This window comes from Macaca thibetana, chromosome 1, assembly GCF_024542745.1.
Source record: "Macaca thibetana thibetana isolate TM-01 chromosome 1, ASM2454274v1, whole genome shotgun sequence".
Classification (NCBI taxonomy): domain Eukaryota; kingdom Metazoa; phylum Chordata; class Mammalia; order Primates; family Cercopithecidae; genus Macaca; species Macaca thibetana.
Window position 1 is genome coordinate 122,724,328 of NC_065578.1, and position 13,980 is coordinate 122,738,307.

Consider the following 13,980-nt stretch of genomic DNA (forward strand, 5'->3'; position numbering starts at 1 on the left):
GCTCACACATATGCTCCTCAACTTATAATGGGGTTAGTTCCAATAAACCTAAGATAAGTTGAAAATATCGTTAAGTCAAAGATGCATTTAAGGCCAGGCGCAGTGGCTCACACATATAATCCCAGCACTTTCGGAGGCCCAGGAAAGCAGATCATTTGAGGTCTGGAGTTCGTAACCAGCCTGGCCAACATGGTGAAACCCCATCTCTACTAAAAACACAAAAATTCGGGGCATGGTGGTGGGCCTCTGTAATCCCAGCTACTCGGGAGGCTGAGGCAGGAGAATCGCTTGAACCTGGGAGGCGGAGGTTGCAGTAAGCTGTGATTGCACCACTGCACTCCAGCTTGGGTGACAGAGCGAGACTCCATCTCAAAAAAAAAAAAAAAAAATGCATTAATACATCTGATCTTTAGGACATCATAACTTAGCCTAGCCTTCCTTAAACTTTCTCAGAATACTTAGATTAGCCTACAGCTGGGCAAAATCATCTTACACAAAGCCTATTTTTATCTCACGTAAGAGTATTTTACTGCATATTGCTAGCCCAGGAAAATCTCAAAATTTAAAATTTGAAGTACATTTTCTTTTTTTTTTTTTTTTTTTTTTTTTTTTTTGAGACGGAGTCTCGCTCTGCCGCCCAGGCTGGAGTGCAGTGGCCGGATCTCAGCTCACTGCAAGCTCCGCCTCCCGGGTTCACGCCATTCTCCTGCCTCAGCCTCCCGAGTAGTTGGGACTACAGGCGCCCGCCACCGCGCCCGGCTAGTTTTTTGTATTTTTTAGTAGAGACGGGGTTTCACCGTGTTAGCCAGGATGGTCTCGATCTCCTGACCTCGTGATCCGCCCGTCTCGGCCTCCCAAAGTGCTGGGATTACAGGCTTGAGCCACCGCGCCCGGCCTGAAGTACATTTTCTACTAAATATTTATCACTTTCACACTGTACTCAAGGCAAAAAAATTCTAAGTCAAGGACTGTCTGTATCTGACATGCTTCTGGCCATCATACTTCCATTAGTGTTCATTCTCATCTTTGAAGACCTGGATTAGCATTTAAAATCTGCAGAGAGGCCGGGCGTGGTGGCTCATGCCTGTAATCCCAGCACTTTGGGAGGCTGAGGCGGGTGGATCACCTGAGATCAGGAGTTTGAGACCAGCCTGACATGGTGAAACCCCATCTCTACTAAAAAATACAAAAATGAGCTGGGCATGGCAGTGTGTGCCTGTAACCCCAGCTACTCTGGAGGCCTAGGCAGGAGAAGCATTTGGAACGGGGGAAGCAGAGGTTGCAGTGAGCCAAGATTGTACCACTGCACTCCAGCCTGAGTGAGAGAGTGAGACTCTGTCTCAAAAAAATAAAAATATAAATAAAATCTGCAGAGAGTTCATCTTAAGAGACCCAAGAATAAAAAATAAAATCTACAGAGAGCCTTTTCTTAACTTTACCTAACTAGCCTTCCTGACTTTTTGTCCTTGAAGTATTTAAAGTACATTTTTGTAATATAATTGGTGTATATTTTATTTTATTTTATTTTATTTTTTTTATTTTTTATTTTTTATTTTTTTTTTTGTTGAGACGGAGTCTCGCTCTGTCGCCCGGGCTGGAGTGCAGTGGCCGGATCTCAGCTCACTGCAAGCTCCGCCTCCCGGGTTTACACCATTCTCCTGCCTCAGCCTCCCGTGTAGCTGGGACTACAGGCGCCCGCCACCTTGCCCGGCTAATTTTTTGTATTTTTTTTAGTAGAGACGGGGTTTCACCGTGTTAGCCAGGATGGTCTCGATCTCCTGACCTCGTGATCCGCCCGTCTCGGCCTCCCAAAGTGCTAGGATTACAGGTTTGAGCCACCGCGCCCGGCCATATTTTATTTTGTTTTACACGTGCATTTTTTTTTTTTTTTTGAGATGGAGTTTTTGCTCTGTTGCCCAGGCTGGAGTGCAGTGGCACCATCTTGGCTCACAGCAACCTCCGCCTCCCAGGTTCAAGTGATTCTCCTGCCTCGGCCTCCTGAGAAGCTGGGATTACAGGCACCCGCCACCACGCCTGGCTAATTTTTGTGTTTTTAGTAGAGATGAGGTTTCACCATGTTGGCTAGGCTGGTCTGAAACTCTTGACTTCAAGTGATCCACTCACCTCAGCCTCCCAAAGTGCTAGGATTACAGGCGTGAGCCACCACACTGGCCGATAATTTTGATTTGGTATATCTGCCTTCCTCCATTGGGCGAAAGTTTTTTGAGAGTAATAAATGATGTTGACATCTGAAGCCTGCTTCCCAGAGTACCTAGGACAAGTTTTTATTCTTGACTGCTTGTCTTTTATTTCCTTATTCCCAGTACCTGTTACAGCTCTTGATTCATAACAAGTGCTAAGTAAATGCTAATTGTATTAATTAATATTCCTTTTTACTTGGAGCTTCAAGTCTAATTTGGGGAAAATAAAGAGCAACAGAAAATAAAACATTTGGTCCAACACATAAAAAGGGTGACAATATTTAAGAGTTTGGTTAGACTTGAATATTGTTTCTTTAGAACCTGAATCTCAAGTCTAAGTCTATAACAAGATTTCTCTTCCAGATGATGAGGAATCTGATGAGGAAGCTGTGAAGAAAACCAACAAATGTGTACTAGTCTGGGAGGTAGGTGATCCTTTGTAAAACATTGTGAAACTTTAGCCAACTCCTGATTATTTATACTATTTAAGTAGAGCAATGGAATGTAAGATCTAATCAGTGAATAATCCCTTAAATAATTTATGTTTCTTTTTGGAATCCATTTTTAAATGGTTGGCAATAAATTCTTCCTGATCATCTGTTTAGTTAAATTGATGAGTATTTAGTATATGCTATCTGGGGAAGTGTGTGGACAGTGCTGCTGGTAGCAGGAATACAAATTCTCTACCAAAAATTGTTTATTTCACAGTCATGAATATGAGACTTGGAAAGAGGGGAATGAATTGCTGTGGGATTTACCTTTGGATATAGTGAAGGAAGTATGATACTTAAGAATATAAAGTTAGGAGGCTGGGCAGTGCTGCTTATTAGCTGTGTAATCTGGGCAAGACACTTAATGTCAAATTCTGTTGCCTTAGCTATAAAATGTGGATACTGTTTGCTATCTATATTGTCAATTTTTTGAGAATGAAATTAGATAATTGTGTGATAGTACTTCATAAAATGTGACTAAATCACTCTTCAAGTGGAATATTTTTTATGGTTATCTAGTTCTTTAATCCTTGAAGGCTTCTTAGAGAACCAGTATTAAAACCAGTATTAATGTTTTCATGTTTGTTTTTAGGTATACTACATGTATATCTTTTTTGGGGGTGGGTGGAGGGTACGGAGTTTTGCTCTTGTTGCTCTGTCGCCCAGGGTGGAGTGCAATGGTGTGATCTCGGCTTACCGCAACCTTTACCTCCCGGGTTCAAGCAATTCTTCTGCCTCAGCCTCCCAAGTAGCTCGGATTACAGGCATATGCCGCCATGCCCAACTAAGTTTTGTATTTTTAGTAGAGATGGGGTTTCTTCACGTTGCTCAGGCTGGTCTCAAACTCCCGACCTCAGGTGATACACCTGCCTTGGCCTCCCAGAGTGCTGGGATTACAGGCATGAGCCACTGTGCCCAGCACCCGCATTTTTTTTTTTTTTTTTGAGACAGAGTTTTGCCCTTGTTGCCCAGACTGGAGTGCAATGGTGCAATCTCAGCTCACCGCAACCACTGCCTCTTGGGTTCAAGCGATTCTCCTGCCTCAACCTCCCGAGTAGCTGGGATTACAGGCATGAGCCACCATGCCTGGCTAATTTTGTATTTTTAGTAGAGATGGGGTTTCATCATGTTGGTCAAGCTGGTCTTGAACTCCTGACCTCAGGTGATCCGACCACCTTGGCCTCCCAAAGTGCTGGGATTACAGGCATGAGTCACCACGCCTGGCTATATATCTTCTATTTTTAAAATGTACTTATTTCTAGTATATGTGCTGCTGAAGCAAGCACTAAAATGTGCTTGTTTCTGTTAATGAATTCTTTATTATAAAAGCAGTATGTTATTACAAAAGTAGTAAATGTTTATTAAGATGAAAAAAAAAATTTTAGGCCTGGTGTGGTGGCTCAAGCCTGTAATCCTAGCACTTTGGGAGGCTGAGACGGGCAGATCACGAGGTCAGGAGATCGAGACCATCCTGGCTGACACGGTGAAACCCCGTCTCTACTAAAAAAAAAAAAATACAAAAAACTAGCCGGGCGAGGTGGCGGACACCTGTAGTCCCAACTACTCGGGAGGCTGAGGCAGGAGAATGGCATAAACCCGGGAGGCGGAGCTTGCAGTGAGCTGAGATGCGGCCACTGCACTCCAGCCTGGGTGACAGATCCAGACTCCGTCTCAAAAAAAAAAAAAAAATTCTAATTATACAGAAGAGTACTTACTGAGACCCAGCACAGTGGCTTACGCCTATAATCCCAGCACTTTGAGAGGATGAAGTGGTTGGATCACTTGAGCTCAGGAGTTCAAGACCAGCCTGGGCAACATGGGGAAACCTCGTCTCTACAAAAAATACAAAAATTAGCCAGGCCTGGTGGTGTCTGCTTGTAGTCCCAGCTACTTGAGAAGCTGAGGTGGGAGGATTGCTTCAGCTTGGGAGTTTGAAGCTGCAGTGAGCTGTGATTGTGCCACTGGACTCCAGCCTGGGCACCAGAGTGAGACCCTGTCTTAACAAAAAAAGAAAAAGTCTCAGGCCGGGCATGGTGGTTCACGCCTGTAATCCAGCACTTTGTGAGGCCAAGGCGGGCGGATCACGAGGTCAGGAATTTGAGACCAACCTGGCCAACATGGTGAAACCCCGTCTCTACTAAAAATACAAAAATTAGCTGGCCGTGGTGGCCGGTGCCTGTAATTGCAGCTACTTGGGAGGCTGAGGCAGGAGAATCGCTTGAATCCGGGAGGCGGAGGTTACAGTGAGCCGAGATCACACCATTGCACTTCAGCCTGGGCGACAGTGCGAGACTGTTTCTCAAAAACAAAAGGTCTCTTCCTATTCTCTCTGATCTCTTCAGACCAGTCTTTATAGGTAATTGCTATTAATAGTTTTTCTTCTGAAGGAGCAATAAAAAAATAAAAATTAAAAAAAAGGTTTTCATGTATCTTTCTGCCTTATCCCAGATTCTTCAATTTATGCATACAAATTAGATGATAATAACCATAGTATTTGTTTCTCTGTTTAATAAGTTCCCACCTGCATATTATCTTTTTTTTAAATCAATTTTTTTTTTTTTTTTTTGAGACGGAGTCTCGCTGTGTCTCCCAGGCTGGAGTGCAGTGGCGTGATCTCGGCTCACTGCAAGCTCCGCCTCCCGGGTTCATGCCATTCTCCCGCCTCAGCCTCCGAGTAGCTGGGACTACAGGCACCCGCCACAACACCCGGCTAGTTTTTTGTATTTTTAGTAGAGACGGGGTTTCACCATGTTAGCCAGGATGGTCTCGATCTCCTGACCTCGTGATCCACCCGCCTCGGCCTCCCAAGTGCTGGGATTACAGGCTTGAGCCACCGTGCCCGGCCAATTTTTTTTTTTTTTTTTAGAGACAGGGTCTTGCTCTGTTGCCCAGGCTGGCGTGCAGCGGTGCAGTCATAGCTCACTGCAGCCTTGAACTCCTAGGGACAAGCAATTTTCCAGTCTCAGCTTCTCAAGTATTTGAGACCTCAGGTCCACACCACTGTGCCTGGCTAATTTTTAGAAATGCAGTCTCACTATGTTGCCTAGGCTTGTCTCGAACTCTTAGCCTTGACTGATCCTCCCATCTCAGCCTCCCAGAGTGCTGGGATTATAGGCATGAGCTACTGCGCTCATATCTTCACATATCTCAGCCCCCTCATCTCTTTTCAATTTTCTTCTATTTATCTCTGAAGAGTACTTACTGAAAAAGTCGCGGCTTCTTAAAGAACCAGTATTAATGTTGTAGGAATTTAGTTTTCAGGAATTGTCTTTCATGTTCAGAAATAAGCCAAGTTCTGCTCCAGCCTCCTTATTGGAGTCTACTCCCTGAAAGCCTCTTGAGGTAGTGCTTTATGACCGCCATTGCTGCTGGTGCCTTTGGCAAGAATGCCGTTCTACCCAGTACTGTCTTTTTCTGTTGTAATTCTCTGCTGGTACCTGCTCTTCTTCTGTTCCCCACCCGGAGTTGTTCTTTGTTGCTGGGCCCCAAAGCCTTCTGCTTGTATAAATAGTTTTTTGGGCCTTTTTGAAGGCCCAAATTTAGTCCTGAAGGCCTGGTGGGAGATAAGTTTATCTCATTCCACCTTCCATAGTTCTTCCTGACTTGCTGTTCCACCCAGGCACCAGAGCAAAGAATTCCTCATCCTCATTTCAAAAATCTAAAAACCTTATACATATGAATTCATAAAAACTCATACAAATATCCATGGAAATGGAGGTCACAATTTTTTTTTTTTTAACCATAAAATCACGTTCAGCTGGGCACATGTCTCACAAATGTTACTAGGTCTTATAAAAGAATATTATATCTGATTTAAATAAGAAATTGAAGTGTTTTTATTACATATCTCTTTCCTAGGGTACAGCCAAAGACCGGAGCTTTGGAGAGATGAAGTTTAAACAGTGTCCTACAGAGAACATGGCTCGTGAGCATTTCAAAAAGCATGGGGCTGAACACTACTGGGACCTTGCGCTGAGTGAATCTGTGTTAGAGTCCACTGATTGAGACTACTGCAAGCCCTTGCCTCTCCCCCCCTTGCCTTTGTCTCTTCAGTCCTCTCACTTATTCTATTTCCCAACCCACTCCCACTTGTTTGTGTGATCTCAGAACTGTGCCAAGCAGACACTGGGACAAAGGGAGAATATCTTGCTCCCCTCCCGAGTCAGCCTGGTGTTGCCCTTTATTCCCCTTATGTGCATATGATTAAAGAGTTATTTTTAAACTTGGTGTGATATTTTTCACACATTCCTAAGTACTAGAGTTTGGGTCTCCAGGTGATCTCTTTTCCAGACTTTTAGCAATTGCTGTAGAAAAAAAATTTTTTGTCATTGACATTTATTTATATATATAAATGGATGAATGGATGGATGGATAGATGGATGTGTATTTTTGAAGTCTAGTGGAAATGTCTGATCTCATCCTGGAGCTAGAATGATAAATACTGTTTTCCTGGAGCAGAATGAAGCAGGGAGATGTGTAAAGTGGTAAGGGAGGGAGGAGGGACAAATGAGTATCCATCCCTTAACTGAGAGAATCACCAGGTCAGACAGATTACCTCAGGACTTGGCTAAGTAGTCTTTCCAGGAAATCAGTTCCTCTAAGGGGTGCATATGTGGGAATGTGTGTTGTGGGTAAAAAGGACACAGGGAGAGTCCAAGGAGGATGCTATGGGTCAGTTTGTAAAGTGGAATAGGATTTAAGAATTTAGCCCATTTTGTCTCTTTTACTAGTTTAAAAATTCACTTCTAGTAGAAATTGTGTAATTTTTTTTTTCTATCTATGAATCCGACTACCTGTGGTTGGTTTTATTTCAGCATTTAATGTTTCTGGTTTGATTTTAGGAGTATATGAGTCAGCATAAGTTATCTATTGAAGTCCAAAATTTTTACCATACCTATCCTTCTGTTTCATATTGCCTGTGTTGGGAATGGATTAAACAAGTCAATAGAGCTCCCATACCTTCTTGCTAGGTGGAGCATGCTATGAATTGGTATTTGAGAATGGATGTCTGACAAGAAGTTAAAACATTCTGTGTTATAAAATTCCCTTTAAAAAAAAAATCTGTATTTCAGGTACTGGTCAGAGTTCCAACTTTAAGGTAGTATTAGGGAGCACTACGGTCAAGGTGGTGGGAAGAGATAGGGGACCACACAGGTTTGCACTACTTTGAGGAAGAACTAGTGCAACTTCTCTCCTTCTTAATTTTAATTTTTTTTTTTTTTTTTTTTTTTTTTTTTTTTTTTTTTTTTTTTTTTAGACCGAGTCTTGCTCTGTCACCTAGGCTGGAGTGCAGTGGCGCAATCCCGGCTCACGGCAACCTCCACCTCCCAGGTTCCAGCAATTCTCCTGCCTCAGCCTCCTGAGTAGCTGGGACTACAGACACATGCCACCATACCTGGCTAATTTTTGTATTTTTTAGTAGAGACCAGGTTTCACCATATTGGCCAGGCTGGTCTCGAACTCCTGACCTCGTGATCCGCCCACCTCGGCCTCCCAGAGTGCTGGGATTACAGGCGTGAGCCACCACGCCCAGCCTGATTTTAAGTTTTTTAAGTTCCAGCTCAAAGGATTCTCCTTTTTTAGAGATAAACAAGCTGAGCTTGGTGGCTCACGCCTGTAATCCCAGTACTCTGGGAGGTCGAGGTGGGCAGATCATCTGAGGTCAGGAATTTGAGACCAGCCTGCCTAAGATGGCGAAACCCCATCTCTACTAAAAATACAAACAATTAGTGGGGTGTGTTGGTGGATGCCTGTAATCCCAGCTACCCAGGAGGCTGAGGCAGGAGAATCGCTTGAACCCGAGAGGCGGAGGTTGCAGTGAATCAAGATTTCATCACTGCACTCCAACCTGGGCGACGAGAGCAAACCTCTTTCTCAAAAAAAAAAAAAAAAAAGGCCAAACAAAGATATAAGCACTGTTGGGCGCAGTGGCTCACGCCTATAATCCCAGCAGTTTGGGAGGCCGAGGTGGGTGGATCACCTGATATCGGGAGTTTGAGACCAGCTTGACCAACATGGAAAAACCCCGTCTGTACTAAAAATACAAAACTAGCCGAGTGTGGTGGTGCATGCTTGTAATCCCAGCTACTCAGGAGGCTGAGGCAGGAGAATTGCTTGAACTCGGGAGGCGGAGGTTGCTGTGAGCTGCGATCGCGCCACTGCTCTCCAGCCTGGGCAACACGAGCAAAACTCTGTCTCAAAAAAAAAAGAGATAAGCAAACTAACCCAGATGAGTGAGGTTCATCATCTGAAGGATGGTGCAGGATGAAATCTTTGAAATAACTCTAGCTTGCCAGAACACAGCAATGAAGATTTTGAGTGCTTACTAGTAATTATATCTGTGAAATTTGGGAGCTAGAGAGTTGAACTAGCTATTTTAGTATTTCTTGATTTAAGCAAATGCAGGGGAAAAATTCATTGTCATAAAAATAACTGTTCTGTTAAAGGATTTGTTACAAGTATGTGTGTAAATTATACACTACTTCAAAAATGAATTGGTTGCATAAGATCTAAAAGAAATATTTATATTACAATATGCTATAGTTTATTGTAATGTACCCATAATGAGACTCAAAACTTGTCTTGAGTATATCACTTGTCTCTCTGTGCCTCCAGGTTTTAATTGTTGTTAAATTTTCTCAAGCATTACCTCCTTATTTCTCCTTACAAACTTAGGAGAAATATGCATTTTAGAGGTGAAGAATCTGAGGCTTAGAGTAAATAATTTGCCCAAGTTTATGACTTAGTAAGTTGTAGAACTTAATTTGAACCCAGATTTGTTTGACTACAGACCAAACTCAGCCACTAAGTATATATTGCCTCATTTGTACAATAAAAGGGTAGGGACAGATATGTTCTTTGAAATGAGTGTTATTCTCAGGATAGTTCTTACCTGAGGATGCTGTTATCACTTGAAATACTTTGTGAATTTTGGTAATTTCATCTATTTCCAGTCCTTTTTGAATACCTTTAGTTAATGGCAGTTATTAGTTTTGGAAAGAGCTTTTTCTTTATTTTTATTGGAAGAGTTTTAGAAACCCTTTGGCTGGAATTAATAAATGATTATAGTAAGGTTGCAGGATATAAGGTTACAATAGAAAAATCAGTTGCTCTCCTGTATACCAGTAAAGAACAAGTAGAATTTGAAATTAAAAGCAATTCCATTTATATTAGCACCAAAAGGAAGTGGAATACTTCAGGATAAATCCAAATATGTGTAAGATCTATATGAAGAAAACTACAAAACTCGAATGAAAAAAAAAAACTAAACTAAATAAATGCAATGGTATTTCACATTCAAGGTAGGAAGATAGTATTGTAAAGATATCAATTCTGGTTGGGTGTGGTGACTCATGCCTGTAATCTCAGCACCTTAGGAGACCGAAGCTGGAAGATCATTGAGACCAGCGTGGACAACATAGGAAGACCCCATGTCTGCAACTTTTTTTTTTTTTGAGACAAGGTCTCCCTTTGTTGCCCAGGTTTGGAGTGCAGTGGCATGATCTCGACTCACTGCTGCCTTGACATCCCTAGCTCAAGCAATCCTCCCACCTCATAGCCTCCCAAGTAGCTGAGTCTACAGGCACATGCCACCACACCTGGCTAGTTTTTTAATTTTTTTGTAGAGATGAGGTATTGCTTTGTTGCCCAGGCTGGTCTCCAACTTCAGAGCTCAAGTCATCTTCTTGCCTTGGCCTCCCAAAGTGCTGGGATTACAGATGAGTCACTGTACCTGGTCTACAAAAAATTTAAAGATAAAATTAGCCGGGCATGCTGGCATGTGCCTGTGGTTCCAGCTACCTGGGAGGCTGGGAGGATCACTTAGACCTGGGAAGTACCATTGCACTCCAGCCTGGGTGACAGAGTGAGACCCTGTCTCAAGGAAAAAAAAAAAATCCATTAGAGAGTTGAAGGACTGACATTACCCAACTTTGAGAATTACTGTAAAGCTACAGTAATGAAGGTGGTATTTTTGTTGTTGTTGTTTTGAGACGCAGTCTTGCTCTATTGCCCAGGCTGGAGTGCAGTGGCACAATCTCAGCTCACTGCACCCTCCGTCTCCTGGGCTCAAGCAGTTCTCCTACCTCAGCATCCCAAGTAGCTGGGATTACAGGTGCCTGCCACCATGCCCAGCTAAATTTTGCATATTTTTAGTAGAGGCAGGGTTTCACCACATTGGCCATGCTGGTCTTGAACTCCTGACCTCAGGTGATCCACCCACCTCGGCCTCCCAAAGTACTGGGATTACAGCGTAAGCCACCCTGGCTGGCTGTTTTTTTGTTTGTTTTTTTTTGGGGGGGGGGGTTTGTGTTTTTTTTTTTTTTTTTTGAGACGGCGTTTCGTTCTTGTTGCCCAGGCTGGAGTGCAATGGTGCAATCTCAGCTCGCTGCAAACTCCGCCTCATGGGTTGAAGTGATTCTCCTGCCTCAGCCTCCCAAGTAGCTGAGATTACAGGTATGTGCCAGCACGCCCAGCTAATTTTGTATTTTTAGTAGAGATGAGGTTTCACCATGTTGGTCATGCTGGTCTTGAACTCCCGACCTCAGGTGATCCCCTGGCCTCTGCCTCCAAAGTGCTGGGATTACAGGCATGAGCCACCATGCCCAGCTGGTAGTATAGTATTGGTGAAAGAATAGATCAGTGGAACAGAATAGAGAGCCCAGAGATAGACTCACATAAATACAGTCAACTGCTCTTTGACAAAGGAGCAAAAGCAATAGAATAGAGGAGAGAGAGAATCTTTTTTAAAAAATGGTGTTGGAGGCCGGGTGCGGTGGCTCAAGCCTGTAATCCCAACTTTGGACATTCACATGCAAAAAAGTGAATCTAGTCCCAGCTACTCGGGACTGAGGCAGAAATGGCGTTAAGCTGCAGTGAGTAGGTGCACTCCAGCCTGGGCGACAGAGCCTAAATGTAAAATGCAAACCTAAATGTAAAATGCAAAGCTGTAAAGCACCTAGTAGATAACAGAAAATTTACCTGACCTCGGGGTTGGCCTTGACTTTTTTTTTTTTTTTTTTTGAGACAGAGTCTCACTCTGTCACCCAGGCTGGAGTGCAGTGGCTTGGCCTCTGCTCACTGCAACCTCCACCTCCCAGGTTCAAGTGATTCTCCTGCCTCAGCCTCTCGAGTAGCTGGGACTACAGGCGTGTGCACCACACCCGGCTAATTAGTGTATTTTTAGTAGGGATGGGGTTTCAGTATGTTGTCCAGGCTGATCTCGAACTCCTGACCTGATCTGCCCACCTCGGCCTCCCAAAGTGCTGGGATTATAGGCGTGAGCCACCGTGCCCAGCCAGCCTTAACTTTTTAGAAACAACACCAAAGGCATGATCTATAAAAGAAAAAATTGTAAACTGGACTTAATTAAAATGAAAAATTCTGCTGTGCAAAAGACACTGTCAAGAAAATGAAAAGAAGGGCTGGGTGTGGTGGCTCACACGTGTAATCCCAGCACTTTGGGAGGCTAAGGCAGGTGGATCACTTGAAATCAGGAGTTCAAGACCAGCCTGGCCCACATGGTGAAACCCCGTCTCTACCAAAAATATAAAAAATTAACTGGGCATCATAGTGGGTGCTTGTAATCCCAGCTACTCAGGAGACTGAGGCAGGAGAATTGCTCAAACCCGAGAGGCGGAGGTTGCAGTGAGCCGAGATCACAGTACTGCACTTCAGCCTGGGTGATGGAGCGAGACTCAATCACAAAAAAAAAAGAAGCCACATACTGGAAGAAAATATTTGCAAAAGATCTATCTGATAAAGGACTTATCCAAAATATACAAAGAATTCCTAAAACTCAACACTAAGAAAATGAACAACTCAGTTAAAAAGTGGTGCTGGTACTGTGGCTCATGCCTGTAATCCCAGCACTTTAGGAGGCCAAGGTGGGCAGATCATGTGAGGTCGGGAGTTCCAGACCAGCCTGGCCAACATGGCGAAACCCTATCCCCACTAAAAATACAAAAATTAGCCGGGCATGGTGGCATATGTCTTTAATCCCAGCTCCATGAGATGCTGTGGCAGGAGAATTGTTGGAACCCAGGAGGTAGAGTTTGCAGTGACCTGAGATCCTGCCACTGCACTCCAGCCTGGTCAACAGACAGACTCTGTTTAAAAAAAAAAAAAAAGCTGGGTGCGGTGGCTCATGCCTGTAATCCCAGCACTTTGGGAGACCAAGGCAGGCGGATCACGAGGTCAGGAGATGAGATCATCCTGGGTAATGGTGAAACCCCGTCTCTACTAAAAATACAAAAAATTAGCTGGGCATGGTGGCGGGCACCTGTAGTCCCAGCTACTCGGGAGGCTGAGGCAGGAGAATGGCGTGAACCCGGGAGGCAGAGCTTGCAATGAGACGAGATCACGCCACTGCACTCCAGCCTGGGCGACAGCGTGAGACTCCGTTTCAAAATAAAAAAATAGTGGCCGAAGACCTTAATGGACACATCAAAAAAAGATACAGAGATGGGAAATAAACATATGAAAAGATGCTCTACATCAGGCCGGGCGCAGTGGCTCACACCTGTAATCCCAGCACTTTGGGAAGCCAAGGCGAGCACATTACTTGAGGTCGGGCATTCAAGACCAGCCTGACCAACATGGAGAAACCCTGTCTCTACTAAAAGTACAAAATTAGCCAAGCATGGTGGCGCATGCCTGTAATCCCAGCTACTTGGGAGGCTGAGGCAGAAGAATCGCTTGAACCTGGGAGGCGGAGGCTGCAGTGAGCCGAGATCGTGCCACTGCACTCTAGCCTGGGCAACAACAGCAAAACTCCATCTCAAAAATTAAAAAAGGTCAGGCACGGTAGCTAATGCCTGTAATTCCCGCTCTTGGGGAGGCGGAGGCGGGTGGATCACTTGAGGTCGGGAGTTCGAGATGAGCCTGACTAACATAGAGAAACCCCATCTCTGCTAAAAATACATAATTAGCTGGGCGTGGTGGCACATGCCTGTAATCCCAGCTACTCAGGAGGCTGAGACAGGAGATTCGCTTGAACCCAGGAGGCAGAGGTTGCGGTCAGCCAAGATCACTCCATTGCACTCCAGCCTGGGCAGCAAGAGCAAAACTCCATCTCAAACACATTAAAAAAAAATGCTCCACATCATATGTCATTAGGGAAATGGAAATTAGAACAACAAATACTGCTACACACCTATTAGAGTGGCCAAAATCCAAAAGACTAACAACATTAAATACTGGTGAGGATGTGGAACTGATGGAAATACAAAATGGTAAATCCACATTGGTAAACAGGTTGATGATTTTTTTTTTTTTTTTTTTTTTTTTTT

General features: G+C 44.0%; 1 protein-coding gene across 3 annotated transcripts in view; it reads left to right on the plus strand.

The window, feature by feature from the left end:
* The window catches only part of PRPF3 (pre-mRNA processing factor 3), a 33,319-nt gene extending 26,405 nt beyond the window's left edge, over window positions 1-6,914 (plus strand). For 2 of the 3 annotated variants that reach the window (XM_050749993.1, XM_050750002.1), the window contains 2 exons: window positions 2,565-2,626; window positions 6,551-6,914. In XM_050749993.1, the coding sequence (XP_050605950.1) occupies window positions 2,565-2,626; window positions 6,551-6,697 (209 nt within the window). In that variant the 3' untranslated portion in view covers window positions 6,698-6,914. Of the gene's footprint in view, window positions 1-2,564; window positions 2,627-6,550 lie in introns of those variants that run through there. The other variant, XM_050749997.1, reaches the window with a different exon arrangement.
* Window positions 6,915-13,980: the final 7,066 nt, after the last annotated feature.